At 36.5% G+C, this 15262-nt stretch overlaps 1 protein-coding gene across 1 annotated transcript in view; it reads left to right on the top strand.

Annotated features, from left to right (window-relative positions):
• The first annotated feature begins 800 nt into the window (after positions 1–800).
• adcyap1r1b (adenylate cyclase activating polypeptide 1b (pituitary) receptor type I) overlaps positions 801–15262 on the top strand; it is a 36893-nt gene continuing 22431 nt past the window's right edge. The window contains exons 1-2 of the mRNA XM_051897084.1: positions 801–1161; positions 8838–9017. Of these exons, the coding sequence (XP_051753044.1) occupies positions 8958–9017 (60 nt within the window). The 5' untranslated portion in view covers positions 801–1161; positions 8838–8957. The remainder of the gene's footprint in view (positions 1162–8837; positions 9018–15262) is intronic.

Below are 15262 nucleotides of genomic sequence, written 5' to 3'. Positions count from 1 at the left end.
AGGGTATATTAGAGTATTTAGATTTCACATCTGCAAATGAACCCTATATTATATTTTTAAGTTTGGTCTGCTGAATCCGGAAGTCTTGGATAGTAACTTGCAGCATACTGTATTACGCAATATAAAATCTTAAAATGTCTGAAATGTTGGGAATTTTATTAACCACAGGTTCTTCCAACGCTGTGGATGACATAACATGATCGATGAAATGTTTCATCGGCCGCTGTCCAGGGTCCTGAGGCGTTTTCTGGAGTAGCTGTACTGCAGCGCGGCTGTCTCCGGATATGGGTCAAGCGTGAGCTGAATAGCCAAATCCTTTACCTCACCGATCAGAGTGCACAGAACAAAGGTTAATGCTGTATTGGTATTTTTAAACAAAATACAAATGACTTTTTTTTTTTTAATACTTCATACTAAATAATTTTTTATGTATTTATCATTTTATGAGTTTTCGTTTTTTATAATAAACTGATAAATAATTACAGATCGTTTTGTCAGACCACCGCCCGATGCAAAAGAAAGCATTCCGCCGCGAATCTCGCGAATGGTTGCTATGGTTACCTCCTCACGCGAACGTGTTCTTGTTTTCAAACTGCTCAGACTTGTTGAAATATTTAGGCCTATATGTATGTGCGTGTAAAAATAATACTTTCAAGATCTACTCACACCTTTGACTTTCCTTTGACCTCGATTTATACGACTTATACGACTTATTGTAGCCTTAAAACAGAAGAGAGAGAGAGAGAGAGAGAGAGAGAGAGTTGGGGTGTTTGAGGGGGTTCATCTAAATGCGCAGCGCATATCAGGGATCATTGTGAGTCTGCGCGGATAACCGCTCAGCAGCGGAGTGCTACAACACAATATAGAGAGCTGCGAGTTATATCCAGACCGCATCCTTTACTTCAAACCTTTGCTTTTCTATGTATGTATGCGCTTTCTTTTGCATTCATTGCCTTAATTAGACGTGTGTAAGAGCGGTAACCGCTCCCTCGTTTATGCCAGAGAGAGAGAGAGAGAGAGAGAGAGAGAGAGAGAGACTACTTGTCCGTAGAAGTTTTTCGGGGCGTCTTGAGGGAATGTTTGTGCACCACCGCGCGCCGCAGCAGTTAGAACGCCTGTGACTGACAGCGCGAGACACTCTGCATTCTGCATCGTGGAACGGTAAGGTTCATGATTCATTGTATAGCCTACTATCCATTCCTGCAGTGACCATTATAGTAAATTTTCTATTGAAATGAATTCCATTCCTTATCTAGTGGTCTGGCTTGTAATGAAATGGAATGTACAGTAGCCTACGGATCAATAGCTCTCGAATGGAAGAATTATGGAGGAAATACAGCCATTTTATATGTCAGTTTTTATATCATGCATTTTACTATGGAATTGGTGGTCGAAATGCTATTTAATGGGGTGGGTTGGAGAGTGGGTTGAAGACGGTCTGCGGTTTAGCCTACTGTATGTTTCAAGTAGCCAGCTGGGAGTTCGGTTTGCACGAATTGTTAATTCGAACATTTATCGTTTTAGTGTAATGTGCATTCCATATATTAAAGGCAAAAGCATTAAAAGCACAAAAAGAAAAAGAAAACAAAAACCAGCTTCCAACATTGCACCGTTTTAAGGACACATCGCTGCACATGTTGTTATTTAAACACGCTAGTAAGAAAGCTTGCATGAATAACACAACTTAAAGCGTCATTTGCCAATAAATGCTTTAACTGTACAATTCAACAGATCAAAATTCGTCCACCGTATAGTGATGATTTCTTTTGCACGTTATTGCTGCATTTATAGTCATTGACTTACAATACTTTGACTATATTCTTTCTACATAAATTATAAATGTTGAAGCCTTATTGCTATACCCACGCCACACCCAACAGTGCGATGATTATGCCATAAAATGGCACCAATTTATAGCGGAATATATGTAGTCTTATTAGTTTATGTCCATTTCATGTAATGCAGATATTGCAGAAATTGTTAATATAGGCTACAACACTTGAAATATTGCATTCAGCATGTTGAATTTATGTGTTTTGCCTTTATATTTATGTATTTTTAATTTATATTGCCTGAGCAATACAAAAAAGCAGTATTTTTTGCATTTTCCAGTAAAATATCTAAACAACAGACATCTTGTGTTTATTGTTCTTACTATATAAAACATTTTTAAACAAATATATATTCCCCTTAATCATCTTCCATATTATTTTTATTATTATTATATACTTTTTCTTTTTTCGTGTCAGAATTAATTTGCCATTGTGTGAAGTCACCTTTTACACATGGACACCACCTTTAAATCAACTTTTTTTTTGCCGTTTTTTTTTTTTTTAAAGTCTTATTACATAAATAAAGGCATAAAATAAATAAATAAATAAATAAATAATGAACTCTGCATAAACAAACCTTTGATTTGACTGGAGTGAATAGGAGATTAGTCTCTCTCTGTCTCCTCCCTTCCTCTTTCCTCTCCCTGTTTGTGTTAGAGAATAAAAAATATCCACTGCAGAGCTTCTGTAACTGTTAAATCGGGATTCATTTCCATTCTAGTTTGTCTTGGATGTCTTTTGAAACAGAACCCATGCATGGTTATTATATTGCATGTGTATGTACAAATGAACTAGTTTTACACTTAGTTTAGTTCTGTGTGCTTCTGCTAGTGCACCATTAAAAATTGCACCATGGTGTTCAGTTACAACCACTCACCTCTAATGAAATAAGAATTGAAGATGAACAGGTTTATATGTGTGTTTGATATTTAGTTGAGACTCCAGTTCAACACGTCCCAAAAAGAGGCAGGGTATTAGCACAGCAGGCCTTTCTGAGCTGCAGTCAATGTGACATTTAAGAAAAATTGAAATTTTTTACCGATTATGGCATCACTTTTAGACTACATAAAAGATTGGTCTATATTTCTGCAAACAGTAAAAAGGCCTATAACTTTATGAAACACTGCATGCATTAATTTTTTTCATTGCTTCTTTGTGCATGTTCATCATAGTAAAAATGTGCAGCTCAAAATATGTATGTACATTCTGAACAAATATATATATGTACATCCTGAGCAAATATCAAAATGCATGTGTGGATGAGATCAGGTCACTGAATCAGCCCTGCAAAATCCAGCAGTGAGACACCAGTACTGAATAGTCCCTGCTGATTGCATGTCTCCGGCCATTAGTGTGTATTGTAGTATGTGTATCTCATATAAAGCCACACACACAAGCAGAAATGGGCATAAATGTACTTGGATATATACACATTTAATTCACTCTACTTTGTGACAGGCCAGCTTTGTTGACCTCACTGTTTTCTGTGTGTTCAGCATTTTTTGACATTGGGCATAAATTCTACATTTTGCTAGCCTGCTGTCAGCTGCTGACATCCTGTTTAAATGATTTGTGCACATACACTACAGTGCTGCTTTGATAATAACAAATCACTTTGTTACCTGAGGGCTCATGGCACAGTAATTGAAGTCACCCCATGCAATCCCTTGTGATTTGTACTGAGAGAAAAGGAGAAAGGGAGAAAGAGAGACTCAAAATTCCATAATTCCTGATTTATGCAATGTATATGTTTTAAAGAAAGAAATATGTCTATATGCTAATGGTAATCCCCCTCCTTCCTTTTCAAACAAGCATTGACAATCTAAGCTGTGCAGACTTTAGTGACTTAGTTCACGATTGGTCAGCCTAGTGTGGCATTAACACACTCTAATGAGATTTATGAGGAATATTCAGCGCAGAAATGAGGCCAGAGATCCATCTTATTATGCATGTGAGACAGATTTCATCCATCCTCCTGGATGAAAATGGATATATCCACTGCATATCCCCTTTCTTTTCCATCCATATTCTTTCTTTCTTTCTTTCTTTTCACACACTAAATCCTTACCTCGTAAACAGTATGACCTGTCTGGACATATTGTGAGTGGTGGCGTGACAAATTATTTTAGCTTCCAGTGACCACTAGCAAGTGGAGCAGGGCAGATCTAATATAGCTATACAGTAATATTGGAACATTGCAACATTGTGGTGTCTTTGCGCTGTGAGTGCGTTTGATAGATATTATTGTGGGGAGTGAAAACCAGGGTTGTCAGCTGGTCTGACTGACATGCCTTATTACCTCTGCAAAGTCATTTGGAGTGTGGTAATAGCTGGACCACTGGCCTCAGGAGCTTGGGGAGAGCTGGATTGCCTTGTTTTTGTTTACACCAACATGAAATGTAGCGCAATAATTTTGTACTTGAATTTCTGGATTTTTAATGTTTTTTTCAAACAATAAAATAGTGACTTCCAGCCTTCCTTCCACAACTATGTGTACTACTGTTCAAAAGTTTGGGGTTAGTGTGTTTTTCTTTTTCTTTTTTTTTCTGTGTTTTTTGTGTGCAAAAGTGACAGTAAATACTTTTGCATATTATATTTAAATATATTGTGGTAGATTTTCCCCTTCGCACCTGACTTAAGTTTAACTGGGGCGTCTCATAGTCGACACCCGAGCGACTACGCTAAATCAATGTTATACTCTAGCTCTGCATCTACAAGTCAACAACTGGCCTTGAGTCTTAATATGATTGGTTCAGATTCGAGAAAAACATCATACTTCCTCTGCCACGCTTACTGGCAGAGTAAATTTAGATTAGAACAACTGAATCACAGAGTCATCAAAAATTACAGGGTTAATAGTTCACTGATAACTCAATAGGTCAAAACATTTTTATATCTGAATGGATGCTGTCTAGCCAGCACAGCAAAATTTTCCATTGTTACAACACAGTCCTACTGACTATTTCTCTATTTTCAAAGTTATCTTGTTAGGCCTGTAGGAAAAAGAAATGTTAGTTCATAATTAATTATGATTAGTTTAAAAATTCCATCACAATATAAAAATATAAAAAATATTTACATTTCAAATTAAATAAAAAAAATCACAGTTTCTACATAAATATTAAACAACACATGTTGAAATGTTTTTTTTCTTTTCTCAACATTTATAATAATAAGAAATAATTCTTTAGCAACTATTACAATGATTTTTGAAGGATCACGTGACACTGAAGACTGCAGTAATGGCTGCTGAAAATTCAGCTCTACCATCACAGGATAAATCACCTAACATATATTCAAATAGAAAACAGTTGTTGTAAATTGTAATATTATTTCACAGTATTACTGTTTTACTGTATTTTTGATCAAGTATATGCAGCCCAGCCTTGGTGAGCATAAGAGACTCCTTCATAAAAAAGAAGAAAAAAAAAAATCTTACCAACCCCCTTTTTTAATAGTGTATTAAATGAATGATATAGTGGATTAATTCAACATATTCAAAATAATTTGAAAACAGAATGTGTACCAAATCAGAGAGGTTATTAACAGGTTATTAACACATATACAAAATCAAATGTCATTACTTCTGCAATGGTATGTGAAAATAAATCACATTTTGCCCCAGAATTGAGTGAAATTGCATTGGATGTCATAATCCTGAAAGCCAGAAAAAATGCTTGAGGCATGGCACTAAATCTGTCACATACTGTAGGCTATGAAGTGCCACCTGTCCCTGAAGTATGTCCTTCAGCTAGCCAAGCTGTCAGTAGCAGTGTTTGACCTCTAAACGTTAAGACTCAGCATAATATTGTCAAAAAGTAAAAAATGCAATGCAATTGATATATATATAAATATATATGTGTGTGTGTGTGTGTGTGTATATATATAATATATATATAGGGCTTGACATTAATTTTTTTGCTCACCAGCCACTGTGGCTAGTGGTTTTCCAAAGTTACTAGCCACTCAGCATTTTCACTGGCCACAATTTTGACATCGATACCATGGAGAAACACAGCCATATAGATATTTTTTAATATTATCTCATAATTTGGCAGCAGGAATATTAGTCTGCTGTCACTTTCACTGTTTACGTTCACTTAAAATGTAACTGACTGTGTTTAGGTGAATACTCACCAAGACCAGCATTTTGACAGTATTTTGTGTGTATTTGACTGTTTAAGTGCAATAAGCAGCGAAAAATAGCTCAATTTAGTACTGAGAGGCAGCTTTAGGTGTGAGCACAAAATCTGCAGGAATGAGTAAAATTATGCGCGATACGTGCAGTCCGAAATTCAAGCCCTGTAACACCGACAATATTCATCCAGAGCAAATGAAACCAGTGAGTAAGGGGAGGAGGGTTTGTGTGTAAACTCGCTGTCGGAGAGATGAGAGAGCAAGAAAGCACAGCTGGTATCATGTATCTATTCTGCGGAAAATGAGTATTAGACTACATAGGACTGATTTATTATTTCAAAAACCTACAGTTGAAAAATGTATATAATATATATAAAATTCAACACAATATATGTGTGTATATATATATATATATATATATATATATATATATATATCCCTCAAATAGGATGGCTCACTTCTCATATGTTGTCCTGTCAGTAGAATTAATTGTACCTAATTGTGAAGGCATGCCTTTTTGTGGAGAAGATTTGCTGTGGTAAATGTGCCCTCGGGAGTGTGCAAAGGAAAAGTGTTTAGACATGCAGCCTTTCTGTGGCCTCTGATAGCTTGAGTACACACTCTGGAATGTTGACACTCACACACGTGCAAATACTGCCATGCTATCACCCACTGAGTCCTATAGTCACACTTCAAAGGCAGTGGAAACACATGCACAAACCTACACTTTCACATACACACATTCCTAGAGATGACATTCATTGTAAAAAGGATTTTTTCCCCCACCTATATTTCTTTGGATGTTTTGACATTAAGTTGGGTTTTGTTACCACTTTACTTAATGAATGGGATAAGAAAACACAAGTTTGCCCTTATATGAGCATGTTATTCTGTTTGGCGAGCATGAAAGGTTGTTCCATTATCGAAAACGTACTATAAATATCACTTTTTTGTGCATGCGTGCATGTTTGTTTTTGCAAACCTCCTCGTCTAGAATGTCTCAGTGTGATCTTGAGGCATCGCTGGGGGAGTTCTCAGCCAGTCAGCTTCATTATACCCACTAATTACAGCAAGAGCAGTTTCCAGAGCAGCTGTTCCACTCGTTCCTCCCTATCTCCCCCCAGCCCTCCGTTCAGCTACGTATCCATCCAACCATCCATCACACTTATGCTCTCTTTATCTCTTTCATTCTCCCATCTGAGTGTACCAAAGTCTCCCCTATAGCTCCTTCCTCCCCCTGCCTTCATGAGATTGGTGCTTGTGCTGAACAGAATTGAATCAGCAATTATCCCTAAGCAATACCGTGCAGTTGTCTGAGTTGCGTCATAAGGCTGTGCTCTATGATACAGGCCTTTTGGATAAACAACTTAACAACAATCACATGCCCTATCTTTTCCGCTCCACAGTCCACACATATACTGTATGTGGTCAGTGTAGTTGGTTGCATGCATGGTGTAATATATCTATAGTTGTTGAAAAACCAATCCGATCTCATGAGAAAACATAACTATTTAACAAGGTAGTGATTTAGTATGAATTTCATATAATGCAATTCACATTTAAACATACAAGTTTTATAAAAAAGTAAGCATAAAGGTCTACTCCATCCCTAAACGTAACCATCAGTGGGGTGTAAGCAGATAGTATGAAAAGGTATGAGATTCTACAAAGGCTGCGTCCGAAAGCTTGTTAGACAGGTGACTTGTTGTCAGCTTAGCATGGATAAGAGCAGGGAGAGCAGTGATAACCCCCTTAGGGTAAACAGAACAGAACCAACATAAATGTATTGCAGATGTCATTAATGTCAATATTTTAATGTACAACATGTTCGAGAAATTAGTCTGATTCAAAGGGGAATCAGAAGGTCAAATCCTGACTGGAAGAGAAGGAGGAGCTGGGGATGGAGGAGGGTAATTTGCTTCTGAGAAACGTGATAGCTGCTGATAATGCTGAAGGAGCTTATATATGGATGCTGTGATAGGCGTCTTATTCTTATAGGTAGACGTGAGTCACCTGAGAGTCAGCTGATGCGAGCTTGACCGATGTGACCTGCCAGAACTAACGCTATGCTTGATTTTTGTCTCCTTGGTAATTTGTTAATTAAATTACTCTGGATGTAATTTTGTTTATTGGTAAAACTGTTGATTGTGATGGAAATGATTTCATTTTTACACTTAATTGTTTGTAAATGCATATAAATTATAGTGAAATTGTGTAGAATTGTTTTACTTGATGTTAACATGATCACTGTTTTTTAAATGCAATACTTTTATGATTATGGCCTTTTGAAAACCCGTGTCTGGAAATACAGGTAGTGTAAAACAATACATAAAAGGCATTTGAAAATAAATGAGACTAATGCTGCCTTCACACGCTTTCGGAATTATCGTAAATACGAGTTTTCTAGTTAAAAATTGCACATAAACTCCCTCCCATTTTGAAACTTGAATGCGATGAGCTTGTAATCACGACTTCAGAAGAGGGAATTATCAAATTTCTGATAGCACATGAAGGCAGCATAAAGACCATGGAAAAAAGTTTCTAAGACAATTTTAATTACCTTCAAATTGAATCTGTTAGTCCCTGGGACATTGTCCGTTGTTGAAGAAACACCCAGAGCTGCTCTTTCTTTTTTGCTTGATAGCACTTCATTACCCGTGTCTTGGTTAGCAGATTAGTCTGAGTCTGAAATTACTTTCACTAGTGAGGAAAACCTCACATAAGTGAACTGTTACCTATAAGTCCACACAAGGTTACAAAGCTCTTAAGGTTTGACATTTTGACACGGTTTGATTGAATGCCTCATAAACTGGATTAAGCAGGAACTAAATTCTCAGTAGCATCTCATCTAAAACTTTTTTTTTTCAGATCTGATGATGATTTGATGAACTGCAGCAGTTTTCCAGTGAACCTGTTTATCAACCAGCACTTTGTTGTTCCCCTCTGCCGCTGATCGACGGATATAATAGCATCAGTGCTCCAAACAAAATGGCTTCCACAGTGAGAAAATGTCAGCACCTGTTTTTAGCAGTCATCCTTATCCCTTTGGTAAGCTATGTGCATATTTTATCTTATATAAACAAGGCAGATGCATTTTATTAATAGACCTGAATTGAATGAAAGTAAACATGATGGAATTGAAAAGCACAATACATTCCTAATTGTAAAATTAAGACTGACTAGCCTGAGAGATATACACGGCTTCAGAGAAGAAATATTCTGAAGAACAGAACAGGAAAGATTTGAAGGAGTCAGAGACCGTGTGGGAGAAGGAGGAATAGAGAGACTGAGCGTGAGAGAAATTTATAGCAGGGTGGAGTCTGAGGGAGAAAATGAGACCCCTGCACATCCTTTTTCATCCTCTTTCTCTTGTTATTGCTTTCTGCAAATAATCCACATGCAATCTGTCAAATTTAGCTGCATTTATTGTTTCCTGGATGACTGCTCGTTTCATACACATGGTACCCTCTTGTAACTGAGGGGAGAAGTGCCATCTTTGTTTACATGAAGAGCCATTCTCTCTTTGGTCTACTGTCTGTGCCTCCAGCTGAGAAGAAACAAATGTCCAAGGGCAATTTACGTCACATACACACTGGCACTTAGATGCTTCCTGGCATCCAATGATCACTGGCACCAGACAGGCCAAATGTAAACTGTCCAAGGGCTAAAACAGTTATGGTACAGTGAGTACCTCAAGCAACAAAGGCCATGCTGTTTTATTTCACTTTATGTTAACACTAAAAGCTGGCAGTGACATTGCAATGGAACATTTGCAAAAGGTTATACTCCTGTTCTGTGTCAGTTAGCCATTTTAAATATGACCATTACAGGATAAACAATGTTACTTCTGTTGAAAAAAACTGCTTTGAAATATTTACCAGTGACTTTTTATTAAAGTCAAGTCAAGTCACCTTTATTTATATAGCGCTTTTTACAATGCAGATTGTGTCAAAGCAGCTTTACAGTGATAATTGGTATATATTGGTATATATTAGTGCTGGTATATTAGTTGGTATATTAGTGGTATATTAGTGTTGAAAGAACGTCAAAAACATTCAAAAACATGCAAAAACTAAAAACAAAATGAAGCATTCATTATTATTAACAAATGAATAAAGACAAAAAGAAAATGTTATAAATGACAATTGAGCAATTAGGTGGAGTGCAATACCAAATACAATTGAAAATACAAAAAATATAAGATACTATGCACAATAGGGATATGGTATGCAAGCCATGAATATGCAATGACCTAGATTTTGCTTTATATATATATATATATATATATATATATATATATATATATATGCCTAGTTCTGTCATGAAACTCTAGATGGCGCAGGCTGTTGGGTCCTTAATGCAAACTATTCTCAGCGATAACTACTTGGCACAAGTTGATTGATTCATGTCATGTTACATCTGCAGCCAATGAGCTTGCTGCTCAGAACATTTAAATTGCTGGTTAGCATTCACTATAGCAGTTTGCAGTACACTTTCAGAGCTCCTCTTTCAACCCTATATCTTCCCCAGCTCCACCTGTATAGATCTGCTATGGGTCATTTATATATATGCTATTTGTGCAGTAGCAGTATGTCTTACATACGCACAAAAGTGTATCAGTGTATATACTGGCAGTAGCAAGTTCTTGTATTTGCTCTGCAGCAGCAGCAGCAGCAGCAGCAATAATCTACAACAAAAGCAATAATCAATAGCAGCAGCAATTCAGCAGCAGCAGCATAGCAGATCTATTCCGCCAAAGACCAAATACATTAACATTGTCGTATCCATTACATGCTAAAAAATCTTCAGAGTTGTCATGATAGAAAAAAAAAAAAAAAAAAATATATATATATATATATATATACATTGGCGTTTAGTTTCACAAATGTTTTTAATTGACTACTGCCTCAAAAATCTAAATATTAAGTAATCTAAAATATAAAGTCTGTTTTACTCAATAATTGAGTCAAAGAACAAGTGATTCAAAGCATTTATTATTTTTTAAAGGAATTATTTTGTCAAGAAAGTCATTTATCACTAGTAACTTGTAACTAATAACGCTTTCCCCCTATACATATAATTTTTGTACAAAATTCTAAAATGCAGATTTAAAAGGTTTAGGTTTGATTTTGATTCCCTTGTTTATGTTAATACTCATGATAATCTAAGCTTAAAAGAAAAGAGTTTCCCTACTGACATCAACTAATCCCACAGTACTGTCATTTTTTTCCCTTCCAATTCCAGTTAATCTGGGGATTTCTGAGGTGAAACAATGTATGGGATTATTATAGGAGAAAAACAAATAAAACTTGCATTGAGTATCTCCTCTTCTCTTCTATTTCCCTCTACATGTTTCCAGCATGAAATGACATGTGGTGTTTCATTAAAGCTGAAGTATGTATGTTAAACAACTCCTATCAACTTATATCCCTTAATATGCATAAACAACTACAAATTATAGATAAATAAGACAACTATAATTTTTTTTTTGTCATTTAGTTGAGTGTATATGTGGCATGTTACTTTCCCCGACAGCCATAGCCATACTGAAGAACACACACACAGAATAAGTTCATTTCACACACTTTCAAAAAAAATCACTTCCAAAACATAAACAAATTTCAGTTCCATAAAAATGAATGTGTTCTTCTTTTGTAGTGCAGAAGGAGAGGGGACAAAAAAGGGAAGGAAAAAGTACAGTTTGACAGCAAAAAGAGCAGGAGTAAAAAAGAAATAAAGAAGCTTACTGGGAATGAACTAGTTTTATGGATTTGCTTATTTGTATGAATTTCATGCTGTCATGATGTAGGAGTGAATTGTGTAGTCTCTTTATGATGGAAATCAGCTCTGTGTTGCAGCCAGGGTGAGGGGTGAGAACTTACAGGATCCTCATGAATATTAATGCAGGTGCTCAAGTTTATTAAATTTTGCTCATGTTTTCAAGGAGCACAGTGCTCTGAGACCAGTTATCACACTAACTACAATCTCAGGGGTTCAAAATCAGCAGTATTAGGGAGAGTTTCAACAGTGATTAGTTTATTATGTACCATAACTTAATTTCATATTCTGTTAAATCTAATGTGTATTGTACCCAGTTGCTGATGGATTTTTTTTTTTTTTTTTAAACATGGGGATCTGTTATGGTTTTTCATAAATACAAAAATCCCTTTGAAATGGGGTCATGCATGCATGATGAAAAATATCATTATGTATAAACGCTTTTTAGTGGTGCTTTTACACTGGCAGCTTAGTTCGAAACGAGGCACGGTTCGCATGAAAAATTGTTAATGTGAAAGCTGTCATGCGGATCTGGGAGCGCACTGGGGTACTGAACCCAAGACTACTTGTATGAGGTGTGTGAATAAATGGCTTGACACATAGGCTACCATATCGAGGCAGAGCCTAGACAAGGCTTTCTTCTGTGTGTCCATAAATTCGGCAACCTACGCATGTTTGTCTCAGAAATATTATTATTATACTAGTTTATCTCAGAAATAACAATTTACTTCACACCTGCACTCACAACTACCTAATAGCCAACACTTTTGGCACACTGCCTGTTTTATTATTGCTGACCACCTATCAAAATTTGTGGCAATGCTGCGCAACCACGGGACAGCACAGAGATATAGTGAAGCCCAGACCAGTATCAACCATTCTCTGTGATAATGACATTATGATATCCATCTGTGTAAAGTGTTGTATGAATAAAAATCATAATATAACTATAATAGATGTGCTGTGAACATAAACTATGATACGATGTCATTTCTTTTCATATCTGTTATATTATTTCAAGTTCATCCATTGTCAAAATCTCAGCATACTGCCTAAAAAAAGTTATGACATCTGTGTATGATGACTTAAATTGATACTGGTCTGGGCTTCACTACCTTATCTCTGTGCTGTCCCGGATTTTGATAGGTGGTCAGCAATAATAAAACAGGCAGTGTGCCAAAAGTGTTGGTTATTAGGTAGTTGTGAGTGCAGGTGCGAAGTAAATTATTATATCTTGGAAAAAACTAGTATAATGATAATATTTCTGAGATAAACACGCGTAAGTTGCTGAATTTATGGACACACAGAAGAAAGCCTTGTCTAGGCTCTGCCTCGATAGTCAAGCCATTCGTTAGTCTGGCTGTTTGATGAGAAAGAGAAGAATCCATCGCAGCGAAGGACTATTATTCTGCTGCGCTGAACTGTGGAAGAACTGATGACGGCACGGTTTAATGTTTGGTTGACCAATCAGCGGAAAGGGGTGTTTCATTCCCGCCCACATGTTGAGATCAAATATTCAAGTTGTTTATTCATTTTCTACCCCTGAACGAATAACGAAAAATCAAGATGAATTCTTGTTTTTCATTTTGTTTGAAAAAAAAAAGAAAAAAGAAAAAGGTGCCGTTTTTTCATTTTCCGATTTCAAAACTAAATCAAAAAACGAATGACCAAAAGATACACGGCCCAAAACCCCAGATTCATTCAGTAGTGAAACACCACTGTGTGTTGCTCGGAGATACTCTTTTGCTTTGTTTGGAATTATTTATGTTGGAGATTGTATGATCAATTTTGAAGTGTTTATTGCCATGGTTCAGGGTGCATTATTGGCTTCCCCTGTTGTCTTTCCTGTCATTTTCTACAACACGTGGCCTGGGCAATCAGCGCTGACTTAGCAGTGCGGGTGTGTGCGGATCACGGGCTAATTGCCCTCACCTGTCGCTCGTTCCCTTTTCCCTTATATTCCCTACTGTGTCTGCCTCTTGTTGTCAGTAGTTAATTTGTGCTTCGTCTCATGAGTTGTTTGGACTGTTCTGTGTGATTTGTGTCTTACCTTTAATTGCTACTGTGCCCAGGATGCTTAGATGAGGAGTAACTCAGCAGGTTGTTCTCTCGCTGTTCACTGTCTCATCTCGTTCCCCATCCCATTGGGCACTGCATCTTGGGTGGTCTCCACAGTCTGTGTGTCCACTGGTGATTGTATTGAGAGCTCCCATACTGTCCTTTATATTTTTTCCCATGTGTGTCTCTGCTCACGAACTCTCTGTATTTGAGTCCTCTGTTCACATACATTGACAGTTTATATAAAAAGAAATGATCTCACTCTAAGAAGAAAAGGTTCTATATAGAACCTTAAATGGTTCTGTCAGGCACTTCACCTTTTAGGGGTTCCCATCATGGGATCACTTGTGACCCATGCTGGCAAAATGAGTCGCAATGAGCAAATTTTCAAAAATGAGTTGTTTATTTTCATAATTTCCATTAAAAAACCTTTAAATGAGGTATGATTTGTTGGAATCAGAGAACAAATGACTGCGCTACACCTGTTTGATGTCGATAGAGTCAGTCAATTTTGAGGAAAATCGAGTTAAAGTTTTCTGAAGGTTCCAAAACAAAATCACCAAGCAACCACACCTTAAAATCCCTGTTAATAACACCTAATTTGGCGCACACACCTCGTCAAAACCAAATCCAATATATCAAGTAATATTTTACTTCAATATTTTTAAGTGTAATATTCAGACTTGAGTCAAGTCATGTAACTTGTGTCCTCACCTCTCATTTTCGCTCGAATTTTGCTTTGGCCTTTAATGTTATCCCAAAGTCAAACAATACCTCTAATACATAAACATTTGTAAACCTAGGCCTTAACTACGATTGTAAATGCACAACTGTAACCTAGTTGACAACAACAAACAAGGCTGCACACATATCCATCAGCAAAGTTTGGATACATGTGTCAAGATGTACTCTAACTGACAACAGTATATAGTCAAAATGAATTTGTATTTGTTGTAAATGTTCAACTGGATAGAGAACACTACCTTCTGTGTGAAGAAAAGTATGTAGGCTACCATGGAACATTACTCAATTTTGTTTTCTACAAAGATATAAGATGAATGGCTTGGTAATACATGAAGGAGGAAAGAGTGATTTCTTAAAGCATACACTGAGTGGGAGAGATAAGAAAGAGCACACGTTTAGATTGGCTCAGAATGTCATTTGACCCTAGGCTGAAGATATTTAATGTCTGTGTGCTGTGTGTGGGTGTGTGTAATATTGTCTCTATTTTAAAACTGTTTAAGATTAGCAATAATCAAGAACTGCTACGAGTGGGAAGTTTATATGAATATCATTTTTTTCTCCTTACACAAAATTAAAGAACAGTTGTGAGAAAACATTGCAGCAGCAATGAAAGATTAATAATTATATTCAAAGCAGTTAATGTGTTTATTTTCCCTCTGAGCTCTTCTAAAAGATCTAGAACTTGAACTGTGTTTATAATGAATGCTGTCTCA

The sequence above is a fragment of the Ctenopharyngodon idella genome, chromosome 6, assembly GCF_019924925.1.
Source record: "Ctenopharyngodon idella isolate HZGC_01 chromosome 6, HZGC01, whole genome shotgun sequence".
In the NCBI taxonomy this organism is placed as follows: domain Eukaryota; kingdom Metazoa; phylum Chordata; class Actinopteri; order Cypriniformes; family Xenocyprididae; genus Ctenopharyngodon; species Ctenopharyngodon idella.
The sequence above is the reverse complement of the archived record's forward strand: the minus strand, read 5'-3'. Positions and strand labels throughout refer to the sequence as shown.